Here is a 15,941-nt window from a genome sequence, read left to right on the forward strand (position 1 = left end):
TGAACTTCTTAATCCATCATCAGTTATTTAAGGGTTAATCGAAAACACTGAAATGGCTCTAACATGTAGGTAATTTTAAACATTGTCTTTTTCCGGCGATACATTAACTTCAAATACCTAATAAGAAGAAACTAAGTAGTTGGAGAGCACGTGCTATTGTTGCCGTGACAAGCAAAAGCAACGGTTCCAAATATTGTACCGACCTACCGAGAGGGTTGACGTTTGGAACTACATATATATTTTCTTTACTAGTGTAAGTAATATTTTTGAAGTGAAAACTTCTTTAGCGGCGCAGTGCACTTTTTGTGATGGGGAAAAAATGTTAAACTCGTAACAGGTGTCACGTGACCGTAAGACGTAAGACGTAACCCTCTCTTTCTACCGCGCGGCGAAAATGTATGTCTGAGCCTGCTGTTTCGTTTTTATTTACCAAAGAACTTTAGTCATAAGTGTCATAACGTATCATAATCAGGTCATTTATTTAAAACTGGACTTTTATATTAAGCAATAAAGCTTAATGTTCTAATCTTGTACGAGCTGAAATACGAGGAACTCACAGTTACATTCTAACTTTATATCACTCAAATATAATTCAATAAAGCTACATCTTGATGAAATCGCTAATAAAAGTGAACTCTAGTACTGGTGAATAAAACTCGAAATATCATGACCAAATATATTTAGATGCGAGGTCTGCAAGGTAACTTTACAATTTCGGAACTAAAGTTTTTCAATAGAAAGGAGGATGGGCCAATTATACATAGTGCTGCAGACATTTTGGATTAGTCATTGAGTTTTCACTTCTGCCGGCACTCCCGGAGTGCACCCCGTTGTTTTTTTTTTACTACACAAAGCTATTGATTGTATATTTTTATAAGAGTAGGTATTTCAACCGTTATACTAGAAGTGCAGTACGTATTAAATATATTAAAACGGGTCACTCACGTATTTTAATTCGAATACCTAGCGCTCGACATAGACACGCCCGTTTTAATATACATACCTATTAAATAATTTGTCTGTGTTTCACGGAAGTTTTGTTGTTAAAAGTGCAGTAGGTACGTACTGAAATCACCTTCATAAGAAATTCATTCTCATACCTGATTAATAATGTACCTACATGATAGCCTCAGCTCGTAAAATGACTTAAATGACAAATCAATCGATCGGGCCCTGTAATCTTCCATCTTTGACGCAGTGACGCCATCTAGACGGGGATACAGCCGTCACGGGACTTTTATCTGATCTTGTGGGGCCAGGAGAAAAGCGATCAAGTTTAAACAAGTTGCAGCATTTGATAGTTTTGTTCATTATTTATGTATGTCGGTACTTTTGCACATTGTAATTTTGGCAGAGGAAATATTTTTCCTTAGTTTCCCGTTGACCATTGAGGGTAAAGGGATCACAACTTTAGGATGAATTTTGAATTCTAATGAATCACCCTTGGCAATATTATCCGTTTAAATTGTTTTATTTCATAAAATTTCATTATTACAATTTTATTCAAAAAGTAAACAAAGCTTTCGGTCCCCGGGCCATAGGTACTTAGGCGTGAACTTGCATCTTGCATTTGCGGTTGGGGCTATGGCACAAAAGTCACCACAATATAAAGGAATGGCATTCCTTCTCGAAATTCAGACAACCTAGGTATTCTACCAGCCTCTTAGGTAGTCATAATCACTAACAAATATCAATATCAACTAAGCTAAAGGGGCCGTTAGCTACAACCTTAATACTTGCCGCCTCCGCCAGCATCGCCCCGGAAGCAGAAACGCTGACAAGTTGACTACGAGTCGCTCTTTCCCTGGCCCACACCGCACGGTAGCGGCGTTACCAACATATCGATGCATTGATAACATTTCAGAGTGACTCGCAGAATTCAGTTCTCACGCCTAATCCGCGCCTGCGGCACAATGTCCAACAAATGCTCCTCGGTTGCCATTGCCTAAGTGATCATGTGTAATCACTTTTAGATCTAGGTAATGGGAAAGAGCCGTAAAATCTAACGTTCACCTCAATATATCGTGTTAAATATAAACCATTTAATTAGTTAGGTAAGTACACAGTTACACGCAGTTGTTCTACGCTACAATTTATAATTCTCACTTACAGTGCAGACGCAAAGTTCAACTTATCTACTTAATATGGAACATGTTAACCGGGGCAAACAGTCCAACAATAAGCTATTTTCGTCCGCTGTATTTACTCGCATATTTGCCCTTCCTATTACCGGCGCAGCCCTTTACTCTATACCGCGGTAGGACCTGCTAATTTTTACCTCCATCCTTTACAAATATCTTTAAACCAACAAGAAATTACATACGGGTCAAAATCCCGTCACATATCAACTTATATCCTATACAAATTGCATGCGTAATTCTTTTACCCAACGCGGAATTTTGACTGCTATTGACAGTGTTAAGTCGACTTTATTTGTTTGACGAGCAGTTTGAGCTGGATTCTGGTGTTTTGTTTCGCCTTTCCTACAGAGAGGACAGAGACGAATGTATAGAATTGTAGATACATGTAAATTTATATAATTGATTGAGACTAATTTATCTAATTTACCTACTGAGTTTGCTACTCTGGTGTAGTAGTTACGAGTATACCATATCATGATCGCTCTTTAAAGATCTCAGGCCAAAACAAATCTATCTTTAGGTTTGAGGTCAAACGTTCATTCACATACGCCAGTGCCCTTGGGTCTATTACTTATAGATTAAATTCGGGTTGATCAAGCACTGCCTGTGCATCCAAAACCACTTTCGTACACAACCCAAGATCAGGAAACTGTTTAAACAGGCACATATTAGACTGAGCTTTCTCCACAAGCGTGGCGCATGTACCGACGCGCTAGAGATAAGCTTAATGTGTGTCTGGTAGTAAACTACCAGGCCCAATATGGCCATTGCATACCAAGCACGAGAAACTCGTTCGTCTTAGATGAACCAGCTTAAAGCGTGCCCACCGATTATATATAGATGTAACTACCTAAGAGGTCTCAGTTAGACGGTTAAGTAGACAGTTCGATTGAATTAGAGACGCGATGGGAATATTCCAAATCTGGTGCTTTGATGAATACCTATTATTTATGAGAAGACAGATATACTAGGTTGGTTTCAGGACTTACATTACAGGGTTGATTCGAGATATTTTTAGTCGGACATCGGTACTGTGGACAGTATATCCTTATTTTATTTATTCTGCGTGTTAATACTGAGTTTTACGAAAGATATAATTTTGCTCCGATCCGATACAGAACTTAACAACAATTCAGAATTGTCAAATTATTATTTTTTCGAGACAATCATTGAAAGTAACTACTTAATTCAGCGTTTTTAATCATTCCACAAATTCTTATGATAATGAATCTGATTCTTTGTAAACTCTGACCGGTATTACTCCCAAAAAAGTCACACATAGTATTTTATCGAATGCTACTTAACATTGCCGGATATTGACTCGATTTCTATTTGTCTCGTAATTTCGACCATAAATGACTCCGAAGTAGCTCCATGTCACGTCGCCGAACCCTGTCCATTAAAAAACCTTTAAAAACAAAAAAGGGCTGGTCTCTTTTGGTCCAAAGGTGGTGAGTACACACGCGGCGCGCTTTGGCGGCTTTGGGTAAGAGGAGACAACACTACGAGGTGACCTATGCATACAGTGGCTAAGTATCTAACCTAAGATTATTATTGCTAAAATACGATTTGGTCACAAGTGAAAACACGTGGAACACATATCCAAACGCTGTCTTATAACTTTCGAAGACGGCTAGCCTTACAAAGCCTGCAAAACTTAGGTACCTCAAGTAAGACACGATTCACTTATTAAAATTGAAATAAAACCTGAATAATGTAGGTGAGTCTTACTATAGTTTCTTGATTGGGTTATTAGACGACTTTTATGTTATTTATTTTGTATTATTTTTATTTTATTGCTCTCGAACTTGTTTCCTAATTCGAATGTTATTTATTCATTTATGTTAATTTTATCTCTGCCGGCGATGCGGCGAATCTGAATTGAATGTCTATAACGCTTGTTAATTATTCAGCTCATTTAGGCTTATTTTCGCAACAAAAAATTAAGATTCAGATTCCAGAAAAATACTTACTACTAACGACTGTAAATACCTCCTCCTTTAACTAAATTGAGGCCGTAATATTATGCTTTATACAACCGACGAAACTAATATATATAAAGTATACCAAGTTTTATCCTAGAATTTCCATCGTATACCTACCTTAGTTAGGATCAGGGAGTAACTTAGGTACGTACCTATAGTCTATAAGTTAACTAACAGTGATAATTAAATCAAATTGACCACAGTAAGCTCAATAAGGTTTGCGTTGTGGATACTGAGACAAAGATGTAAATAATATGTACTTAAATACATTGAAAAATAAAACTCATGACTCAGAAAGAAATATCCGTGCACATCACACATATAAATGCCCTTACCGGGATTTGAACCCGGGGCCATCGGCTCTATAGGCATGGCCAATGGTCATAGTACCCACTACTCCCACTAGGCAAGACAGGTAATATAGACCGGGTACATAAGTTGTGATCATCTCCAAAAAGGCATAATGTATGTTAATCAATAATTGCACTTCACCTGTAGTCTCTCTGGCTGCCCCGCACATATAATGGTCGTGAAGATAAGCCGATAGCGGCGTCTTTGAACGAGCCGCCTCCCGATTCGATTATTGGACCTAGGGTTGCCACTGTATGACGTACCTAATTTATTGAACGTGAAAGATGTCGTCTTGGTAGTTTATTTTTTATTTTAATTAACGACGTGCGGAACCCCTTCTGCGACCCTTCTGAACTACCTGATCTATTAAGCACCTATTGCCTGGATATTGTCTTAGTCACCCTGTGGGGTCACCCACACCATCAATTGGACTAAATTGTGAACAAACGAATTCAGATATGAACTGGAAAAAAACCTGAACTAATATAATCGAGGAAATTGCGAAAGATGTGGAAATTTGTAACTTACATAGGTACCTATTGTTACACATATGTACATATATGCCACTGTTGAATACATTGATTTAATATGTAAGTAAATAGAAATTAACATCTACGATCACATTTAAATTCTACTGTTTACTCCTACCGTCTTACTGCATATATACGGTAGGAGGAACTTATTAAATCTGTTTCTATAAATAAATTTTTCACTTTTACTTGCGCCACCAGCCCTATCACGCGACACGGCGGCGGCGGTCAGCTCATTATTGACACAATAAATTCTAACGCACGCGTTTTAAAACCAGCCTCACACACACGGACATGCACACCCAAACACAAACAATGTGCTGCGCACGCAGCGAAGATCTATGGATTACGCCGCGAGATCTCGTGCTGATTAATCCAGCGGATCAAGATGATGTCATTCGTACTATATAAAGTGATCAAACGGTTTTTTTAGAACTTAATATCTGGTGAAAATCTTCCATAATTCACCATGTGATTTGGCACTATTATCGTCTGCGTTTTTCTAAGTTTTCTAAGTAATAAATCATAATACCGATGAGTCATGTTAGTATTTTTTTATTTTGGCTAGCTATGTTACTTATTTTCATCTTTTATAGACAAGCAATTTTGTTGCAAAGTAATAAAACATGTTATCCTACACATAATTAGACAAAATATCATAAAATACCTACATGCCGTATTGGTATCGTATTTCATTAGAACAAATAAATTAAAATCTGCGGTCCTAGTTTCTTGTCGATCTGACGTTGAGTTAACTAGACTAAGTAGTCAGATAAAGTTAGACTAGATAGAGTCTGTTCGGAAAGAGAAGAGTCGTAGAATGTATTGGGCCCCATACATTCCACGACTCTTCTCTTTCCGCAGGTAGGAGATCCGGCATATATGGTCGACCTTCACCGATCTGTCTGACGGATGAAACTTACATATTATGAAAGAAAATATGTTCCTGAACATAAATAAATAGGGTTGCCTAAAGAAATATGGTCAAGGCTATTTTTAATTAATTTTTGAAATAAAACTTTTTTCTTCAAATTTCACCGACCTGTCTGACAAACGAAATAAGTTCCAATGGAAAGTATACAACTTGTACAATATAAATCAACTAGGTTGCCTATCTTTTTCCGGTCACTATTATGTGGTTGCCTAGTTTAAACAGGTGAGTTTTTAGCGATAATTGCACTCATCTGTCTGACGCTTGAATTATACATCAAAATGATAGTAATTTTATTACGAATACAGTGGCATAGGGTTGCCTGCGAAAATCCGGTCACAAATAAGGGTTGCCAGGCTTTTAAATAAAATAAGAAGGGAAGACTTTTAGCGATAACTCATAAACGGCTTAACTTATCAAGTTTGTTTTAATTTTGTTTGAATGAGTTTTGTAAGCACTATTTTTATGATTTTTTTTTTCATATTTTTTGGATCGATTTTTCAAAAGTTAGAAGGAATAACCGTTTTTTGTTTTTTTTTTAATTATTATTTCCGAAATAATACACTTTATCAAAAAATGTTGTTTGCAGACCCCCATTTATTTTTAAAGACCTATCCAACGTCATCGACACCCCACACTATAGGATTAAAACGATAAAAATAAAATCACATACATTTTGTTTCTTTCAAAGCGATTATTTTCGAAAACATTCACTTAATTAAAAAATGTTTTTCTAAGACCCCTATTTATTTTAAAAGACCTATCTAACTATATTCCACATCGTAGGGTTGAAGTGAAAATAAAAAACCTCACATACATTTTGTTTCGTTAGAAGCGATTATTTTCGAAAATGTTCACTTTATCAAAAAATGTTTTTTGAAGACTCTTATTCATTTTAAAAGACCTATCCAACGACATCCCACACATTAAGGATGAAACGAAAAAAAATCGCCACACACATTTAGTTTCTTTCGAAGCGTTTATTTCCGAAAATTTTCACTTTATCAAAAAATGATTTTTTGAAACCCCTATTAATTTTAAAAGACCTATCCAACGATATCCCACATCATATGGTTGAAACGAAAAAAATAATGCTCACCTACATTTTGTTTCGTTAGAAGCGATTATTTTCGAAAACGTTCACTTTATCAAAAAATGTGTGGGGTGTTGTTGGATAGGCCTTTCAAAATAAATAGGGGTCTGCAAACAACATTTTTTGATAAAGTGAATCATTTCGGAAATAATAATTTAGAAAGAACAAAAAACGGTTATTCCTTCTAACTTTTGAAAAATCGATCCAAAAAATATTAAAAAAATCATAAAAATAGTACTTACAAAACTCATTCAAACAAAATTAAAACAAATTTGATAAGTTAAGCCGTTTATGAGTTATCGCTAAAAATCGTCTTCCCTTCTTATTTTATTTAAAAGCCTGGCAACCCTTATTTGTGACCGGATTTTCGCAGGCAACCCTATGCCACTGTATTCGCAATAAAATTATCATCATTTTGATGTATAATTCAAGCGTCAGACAGATGAGTGCAATTATCGATAAAAACTCACTTGTTTAAACTAGGCAACCACATAATAGTGACCGGAAAAAGATAGGCAACCTAGTTGATTTATGTTGTACAAGTTGTATACTTTCCATTGGAACTTATTTCGTTTGTCAGACAGATCGGTGAAATTAGAAGAAAAAATATTTTTTTCAAAAATTAATTAAAAATAGCCTTGACCATATTTCTTTAGGCAACCCTATTTATTTATGTTCAGGAACATATTTTCTTTCATAATATGTGAGTTTCATCCGTCAGACAGATCGGTGAAGGTCGACCATATATGCCGGATCTTAGACTATCTATAAAACATGTTCTGAATGATGAAAAACATATGCAAATTACAAAATTAAATAGAAGTGTTTAAATAACATAATTTTACCCAATTAGGTACTTGTGCACGTTAAATCAATTCTTAATCGGCATTATAAATAATTACTGTAATATACCTTAGTAGGCACCTATTTCATTTTATTTGTAATCAGTTATAGTTGGCCTAGTGCTCCAGGCTGACGAAATATGTAGGTATAGGCGGAGTCCAGGAGCCTTTGCCTAGGGAGACTTCAAACTTGAACCGAAAAAAATCGGCCAAGTGCGAGTCGGACTCACGTTCCAAGGGTTCCGTACATTAGGTCCGACTCACGCTTGATTGTACATTTTTAATAGATTTTCCTGTCAAAAAAAGGGGGGGGGGGAATGGTCGGACAGACAGACGCACGAGTGATCCTATAAGGAATTCGTTTTTTCTTTTTGAGGTACTGAACTCTAAAAAGCGGCCAAGTGCGAGTCGGACTCGCCCATGAAGGGTTCCGTATTTAGGCGATTTATGACGTATAAAAAAAAACTACTTACTAGATCTCGTTCAAACCAATTTTCGGTGGAAGTTTACATCATATATTTTTTTTAGTTTTATCATTCTCTTGAAGACCTATCCATAGATACCCCACACGTATGGGTTTGATGAAAAAAAAATTTTTGAGTTTCAGTGCAAAGTATGGGGAACCCCAAAAATTTATTGTTTTTTTTTCTATTTTTGTGTGAAAATCTTAATGCGGTTCACAGAATACATCTACTTACCAAGTTTCAACAGTATAGTTCTTATAGTTTCGGAGAAAAGTGGCTGTGACATACGGACGGACAGACAGACGGACAGACGGCAGACAGACAGACAGACAGACATGACGAATCTATAAGGGTTCCGTTTTTTGCCATTTGGCTACGGAACCCTAAAAATGGGTGTCCATAAGTGACTACTTCCTTTTTAGGAACCTACTCGTGCAAAATGTGTTGGACTGCACTGCACTGCATATTTTGTACGTTCCAATATTTCACACATAGGTAGGACAGGCAGGTACTTGTCACATCGACCGCCCTGGTCATTTTTTTTTATGAGGCATTCTATCTTTGTGCCTCATTCGAAGTTGTCCTCTTCCATATTCTTTCATATTAACTAGGTTTATTTTCCACGTAATACTCTAGTTAATACCTTTGTAATCTACGAATATAGCATGTTTGATGCTAATGATAAATGATAATTTGGCATGTATACGTATCGTAAAAGGTTGGATATTTATCTCTCTCTCATTCTACCGCATGGCTGCGTCCCTTGGAGTGGCCGGCGTTGGCCCATCGTGTAGAGGAGCCATTAACGATCTGCGTCATTTGTGGCGGTAGGTTTTATTATCTATTACCAATCTCTACTACCTATCTCGTAGTAAAACTTTTACGATTGTTATTTAACTAAAGTACTAGCTTACCTGACTAGCCCTCATCGTACACAGTAACATTAAACGTAGATACTTAATTATTTAACTACCTATTAACGACTTTTAAAACAATGTCACATAATTATCTAAGAATTTTTATGTTTACATGAACGGGAAAGAAAAACCGTAGTAAAACGCGTCCTTTAATTTTATCCTCTTTCTGTTCTTTATTATAAATAGTACGTGTTTGCCGTATGTCTCGAGGAAAATCACCTTAAATATTGTATATTGAAAATATAATCAAGTTGTATAAGATTAACATACAATAACGACATTTGATTAAGCAAATAGGAAAATAATGCAAAACACAGTTTAATTCTAAATAATAAATTAAAACTTAAATTTAACGTAGGAGGTACCTAAGTAATTTAAATTTTCCCCTACATAGATACAATGTAATTAAATAGAACTTACAATCCAGCCCTGAAACATTTTTCTTAACACACGTGAATATAGTAACGCTGTAAGAATTTCATAAATAGCGGATCCTAACTAAGAAAACAAGTAATTAATAATGTATGCACTTGTCTATCAAATGAGTAATTATTTAAATTATGAACTGCCTTCCCGCCTGTCCGTCTTGTAGCGCCACGCCATGTTTGTTTGTCTAATTAGGTAGACGTTTACAGTTTACTTAACGTTATTTTAATTAGTAATATTGTGCAAAAAATTACTTAAGGATTCCTTGTTTTTCGTTCTCCTTGTACATTTTAGGGTTCCGTACCTAAAGCGGAAGAAACGGAACCCTTATAGGATCACTCGTGCGTCTGTCTGTCTGTCCGTCTGTCACAGCCTAATTTTCTCGGAAACTACTGGACCAATTAAGTTGAAAGTTGATACACGTAAATTAGTGACCCAAAGACAGACTTGTAACGTAAATAAATGAATTTTAAACATGAGGGCCACTTTTGAGGGTCAAATGAAAAAGTTATAAAATAAAGTTTTTCAAACTATATCGTATATCGTATCGTGTTACATATCAAATGAATGAACTCATTTTGAGAATTTCAAATATATTTTTCTATAATTTTAAAATAAATAGGTTAGAAGTAGAAAGCACGTTTATTAAGGTTAAGTTTTCTAAGTAAAGTAAGTAATATAAGCAAAAACATATAAACTACAATTAAAAACTACATTATAAGTTATTTAAGAAAATAGCCAAAAAATGACTCTTTATATCCGAAACTAATGGATCTAAAATTTAAAAAAAAAATACACAAAATAGTTATTTATTTATATAACAGGAAAACCTATTAGAAATGTGTAGACAAGCGTGAGTCGGACTTAATGTACGGAACCCTTGGAACGTGAGTCCGACTCGACTCGCACTTGGCCGGTTTTTGATATTGAATGTTCTTTGTATTTCACAGAGTCGTACAATCAGCTGCATTAATATAATCACACCGGCCTTGCTTTTTGGGAGTTTTCATTTCAGAAAATAGTGTACCCAATTAGCGTGAGTTGTTAATAAAAGTAAATCACTATACTATCAGTTTTGTGACGATAATTAAATAAAAAAAGGCAAAAAGTTGATTACACAGTTAGTAGTTAGGTACACTATTTAATAATTGAGTAGATACCTACACTTTTTTCTGAAAACTCGCTTTTACTGTTTTTGAAGAAGAGTGTGTGAAGACATTTTTATCTGTCAAAAGTAGGCATCAAGTGTAAAGTTAAATCCGTCACAATTGTTTGTACAACGATGATGGGCTGATGGCGGACAAACTGGTGGCCCACTGGACAGTAATCGAACATCGTGGCCTATGGACACATTTTTCACATACTCAATATGTATATGTTGTGTTGACAGCAGTAAAGACACGCGTGACAGTAAATCCGACGCAAGCGTGTCGCCAATGTTGCCATTTACAAAACATAAAACAGGAATCGTTTACCGCCCCCGCAGGCCATGTTATCGTTAAATTAATCATTAAATTTAATTAATCATGAACGTTTATGTCACGTCATTCGTTAGAATATAAGCCGTTTCGTTGTAGCAAAATTCCTCGGCGGCGTTTTAAAAAGAAGCTTTATGGGACGAGGTACATGCATTCGTTAAGAAGAACATTTTTAGTTTTTTGCAATCTTCACATACCAACCTTTAATTGAGTTTTTAATATTAGTCCCTCGAATGTTTTTACAAATTTTATGTTTCAAGTCATTAGAAGTTCGACAGTTGAATATTTATGAGGTAGTACGAGGTACCTACTCGTTTGTTGTTAAGAAAGAGAACCCCTGGTTGGTATATGGCACGTTCTTGGTTGATATTAGGTCCCCTAATATATAAAATATCCCGTTTGTACGTATACTTACTTTTCTTCTAGAAGAGAGCTGTTAATTAAAAAAAAGCGGCCAAGTGCGAGTAGGACGCCCATGAAGGGTTCCGTATTTAGGCGATTTATGACGTATAAAAAAAAACTACTTACTAGATCTCGTTCAAACCAATTTTCGGTGGAAGTTTACATGGTAATGTACATCATATATTTTTTTTAGTTTTATCATTCTCTTATTTTAGAAGTTACAGGGGGGGGGGACACACATTTTACCACTTTGGAAGTGTCTCTCGCGCAAACTATTCAGTTTAGAAAAAAATGATATTAGAAACCTCAATATCATTTTTGAAGACCTATCCATAGATACCCCACACGTATGGGTTTGATGAAAAAAAATTTTTTGAGTTTCAGTTCGAAGTATGGGGAACCCCAAAAATTTATTGTTTTTTTTTTCTATTTTTGTGTGAAAATCTTAATGCGGTTCACAGAATACATCTACTTACCAAGTTTCAACAGTATAGTTCTTATAGTTCCGTAGGGTTCCGTTTTTTGCCATTTGGCTACGGAACCCTAAAAAGGAATTCAAACAGTAACTAACATTTTTGAAGTCGGTGCCAAGCCAAATCTTCAACACACTGTCGCCGGCCCATATGTAGTATGTATAAAAGGGATAATATTTTATTTTATCCTTTTTAAAGTAGCTTTTTCTTTTTTTATAAGGTTAATTTTATTTTTAGTGTTATGTTTCCCTTTTTAAGGTCGGCTAAAAAACTTAAAAAGGCTTCTTGGATTAAACTTATTATCTTAAAGCAATAATGCTTGCTTTACGACATCCTTTAATACAATGCGAAAGGATTCTCAAATAAAGCTTAATAATTAAAATAATTAAGCAGGTTTTAGCATTTTACTGCACCGTTGCAGGTTTACGAGGGGCCGACTTCGATGAGATGGAACCAACCATTTATTCTTAGCCCGTTTCTACACTTGTAAGTTTTACTTACGTAAGTAGGGACACAGCTATACTAGAGAATGAGAGATGAATATCGTTATCTCATTCTAACAAATAGCTTTGTCCCTACTTACGTAAGTAAAACTTACAAGTGTAGAAACGGGCTTAGCAAATTTATGAACACATATATTGCCTTCACCTAGTGAACCTAGTTTTTTTACCTTCATGTTATCTTCAAAGGCCCTTTAATAGGTAATTAATTAATTATAAAATATACCTAATCATTAAAACAGTAATATATAAATATTGTAACACTAAGCAAGACGAGCAATGCAAACTTCTTGTTTGCATGTTGTGTATCGCTTACAAAACGCACATAATAGTAAAATTACTTAACTACTTGACAAGTAGATATTGAAAACTATTTACGTATAATCTTAATTATATTGATATTGAGAATTAACAAAAATGGACAGGATTTATCAAATTTATTAGCCAAGCAAACAACAAGTTAGGCTACGCTCAATAATAATACCTATACCCGTACCATGAGTCACTGATAGTGTCAAAACTGACATATACGCTAACGTCTACGTAATTTACTTTCTATACTTCTCGCTCGCACTAATATGCGAGTATGAGCGAGATGCATAGAACCAAACTGCCAACTGCAAACTGGTGGTAGCCACACAGGTGTTTGTTACTTACATATTTCATTATTTCTCTCGTGCATGGTTCCTTTGCGCGTACGCCGGCTCCGTCACGCTGCACTCCCGCGCACCGCGAATCGTCGACCTCGCTCTCCGCATTGTTCGAGCCACGACGGTCAATGGCCTCAACCAAGCGAATTGCTGAACCTGAAGAAAACAAACACATGTACAGTCAGCGTCAAATATCTAGATAGTGAAGGCCTGTGACCAAATACATCATAAAACACCTTTGTTAGGTACTATAAAATATAAACCCGATATAATGGTCACTTTATATTAGTCTACGTAAGCGTTTTTAGTACTTATGTCACCTATAAGCGCTTTTTTTTACTTTTTAAAAGTACATACTCAGAAATTATTAGGGGTCACCCATTCATTATAATTTCTGATCCTAATATGATGATATCACTGTTTTTTATGTTACGGACAAGCCGAGACGAAAGTAATAACTATTAACTGGATGAACAAAATAGCCGTCAATAGGTATTAAATATAGGTACAAACATTGTTTACTGAGAGATTTTATAGGTACATTACATAACTCTTGATATGTAAATCAAAAACACCTGTCTGATGTACTTACCATCAGCCGCAAAAGTGCCATGCACGACTTTATCAATGAATTCATTCATAATTTCTGCATACAATTTCGCAGCTCCCTGTTCCTACGACAAATACTTGCGGAAAACCTCAATCAATAAACTATTCTACTATACCACACTATACTATATTCTTATACAACCTTCATAATATAGCACGTTATGTGTGACAGAGACACCCCACTGCGCTCGGCTCCGTCGTGGGCGCGGTCGCCACGCCCTCTCAAATTATCGATCAGGCGTATAATTTATTCATAATTCTTTTATTATTGACGTAGGTATTATGATGTTTCGCATAATTCGTCTATTTTAAAATGGTCTGAGATTTTCGGCCATTACAATATCATAACTATTAAGTGATGCTCCGACGACTGAGAACAAATTGCTGTTTCCATCGGGATCGGATACATTTTCGGCAGTTTAGTAGGCACACGACATAATTCCACCATTGCTATTCTATCAGCGGCTATTACATCGAAATCTTATTGCCTAGTGTTTACAGTCAGTATCATAATAGGTACCTAACGGATCCGTACAAGCATCAAGAATCAAAAGCCATTTTCTTACAGCTTAACAAAAAGGTAGGAAAGGTAAGGTTTCTACTGAGGTATACTTTTATATGTAGAACAATTACCTAGACTGAAAGATAATTTAGGTCGAACCACAAATTGTAGAGATATACATAGGTATTTCTATTTGCAAAATAATTCAAATACTGATTAAAAATGTGTCATATTAGGCTTGGGTTAAGAATGTTGGTCTTAATAATAGGCAAAGAATTCGCTCCCTCATAATACATAATAGGTATTGTATATTTCCTTCAAGGTAACAATTAAGATCTAATTCTAAAATAAACCAAGTTTTTAATTGTAATAAATTGGCAAGTTAATTATCGTTGTTTTTTGTTACAGAAAAGCTCCGGCTGTCGTTATGCGTCGGGTGCGGCGGGCAGATCCACGACCAGTACATCCTCAGGGTGGCACCCGACCTGGAGTGGCACGCCGCCTGCCTCAAGTGCCAGGAGTGCCGCCAGTTCCTCGACGAGAGCTGCACGTGCTTCGTCAGGGACGGGAAGACCTACTGCAAGCGGGACTATACTAGGTCAGTTGAAGATCCAAGTCCAAGTCCCAAAAACCATGCCGTGAAATTGTCTCAAAACCAGTGCCAAATTTTATTTTTATGATATAGGAGGCAACCTGATGGTAAGCGATTACCGCCGCCCGTGGACACCCGCAACAGCAGAGGGGTTGTAAGTGCGATGCCGGCCTTTAAGATGGGAGTACGCTCTTTTCTTGAAGGTTGAAAGTCGTATTGGTCCGGAATTAAATATTTTAATCATTAAGTATTTATTATTGGGGTTTTGTGGGCCTTTGAGTGTCGCTTCGACCAAGCTATGATCTATTGTGACAGCCCTTTGAAGTTCACTACTGATGCCCGTTGAATCCAGGAAGCTCCAGATTCTTTGGGCCGTAATGCTCTGTACCTCATAGGGTTCCAGTATGTGTCGCCCTAGGTAGGTACTTCTTTTGGACATTAGTGGTCCGCAGGAACAGAGAATGTGCATAGCAGTCTCCTCTGACTCCTGACAGAACCTGCATGTCGCATCTTGTTTTTTCCCTATTCGGAACATGTGTTTGTTCAACTTGCAGTGTCCAGTCAAAATTCTAGTCACCGCGCAAGTTTTGTGTCTTTTGAGCCCTAGAAGCTCCTTAGCAGTTTTGCTGTTGAACCCTTTGATTAGAGCTTTCGAGTGTTCTTGTCCTCTGACGAACTTCCACCAATCGATTGCTCTCGCTTTTTCCATGTTGTTGAGCAGAGAATATGCGTCCCGTTTTGTGATTCCACAAAACGGTTCTGGGCCGACCAGGGGTGTGTCTGCGCCCTTCCTAGCAAGTTCATCCGCTTCTTCGTTTCCGTTAATGTCGGAGTGCCCTGGTACCCATCTAAGTATGACTTTGTTGGAGTTAGCCAGTGCATTTAGGTTTGATTTACAGTTCTGGACTAGTTTTGAGTTTGACTCAAGAGATTCTAGTGCCAGCAGAGCAGCCTGGCTGTCTGAGTTGATGTAGATATGCTGGTGTCTCAGGTTTCTATCCAGGTTGATCTCCGCACATTTGTTGATGGCGAAGACTTCTGCCTGGAAGATTGAG

At 36.5% G+C, this 15,941-nt stretch overlaps 1 protein-coding gene across 2 annotated transcripts in view; it reads left to right on the forward strand.

Moving 5' to 3' along the window:
- Positions 1-15,941, forward strand: part of LOC134658396 (insulin gene enhancer protein ISL-1) — a 63,373-nt gene that overhangs the window by 22,134 nt on the left and 25,298 nt on the right. For both annotated transcript variants that reach the window (XM_063514091.1, XM_063514083.1), the window contains exon 2: positions 14,703-14,892. In XM_063514091.1, the coding sequence (XP_063370161.1) occupies positions 14,703-14,892 (190 nt within the window). The remainder of the gene's footprint in view (positions 1-14,702; positions 14,893-15,941) is intronic.

Source organism: Cydia amplana, chromosome 2, assembly GCF_948474715.1.
Source record: "Cydia amplana chromosome 2, ilCydAmpl1.1, whole genome shotgun sequence".
In the NCBI taxonomy this organism is placed as follows: domain Eukaryota; kingdom Metazoa; phylum Arthropoda; class Insecta; order Lepidoptera; family Tortricidae; genus Cydia; species Cydia amplana.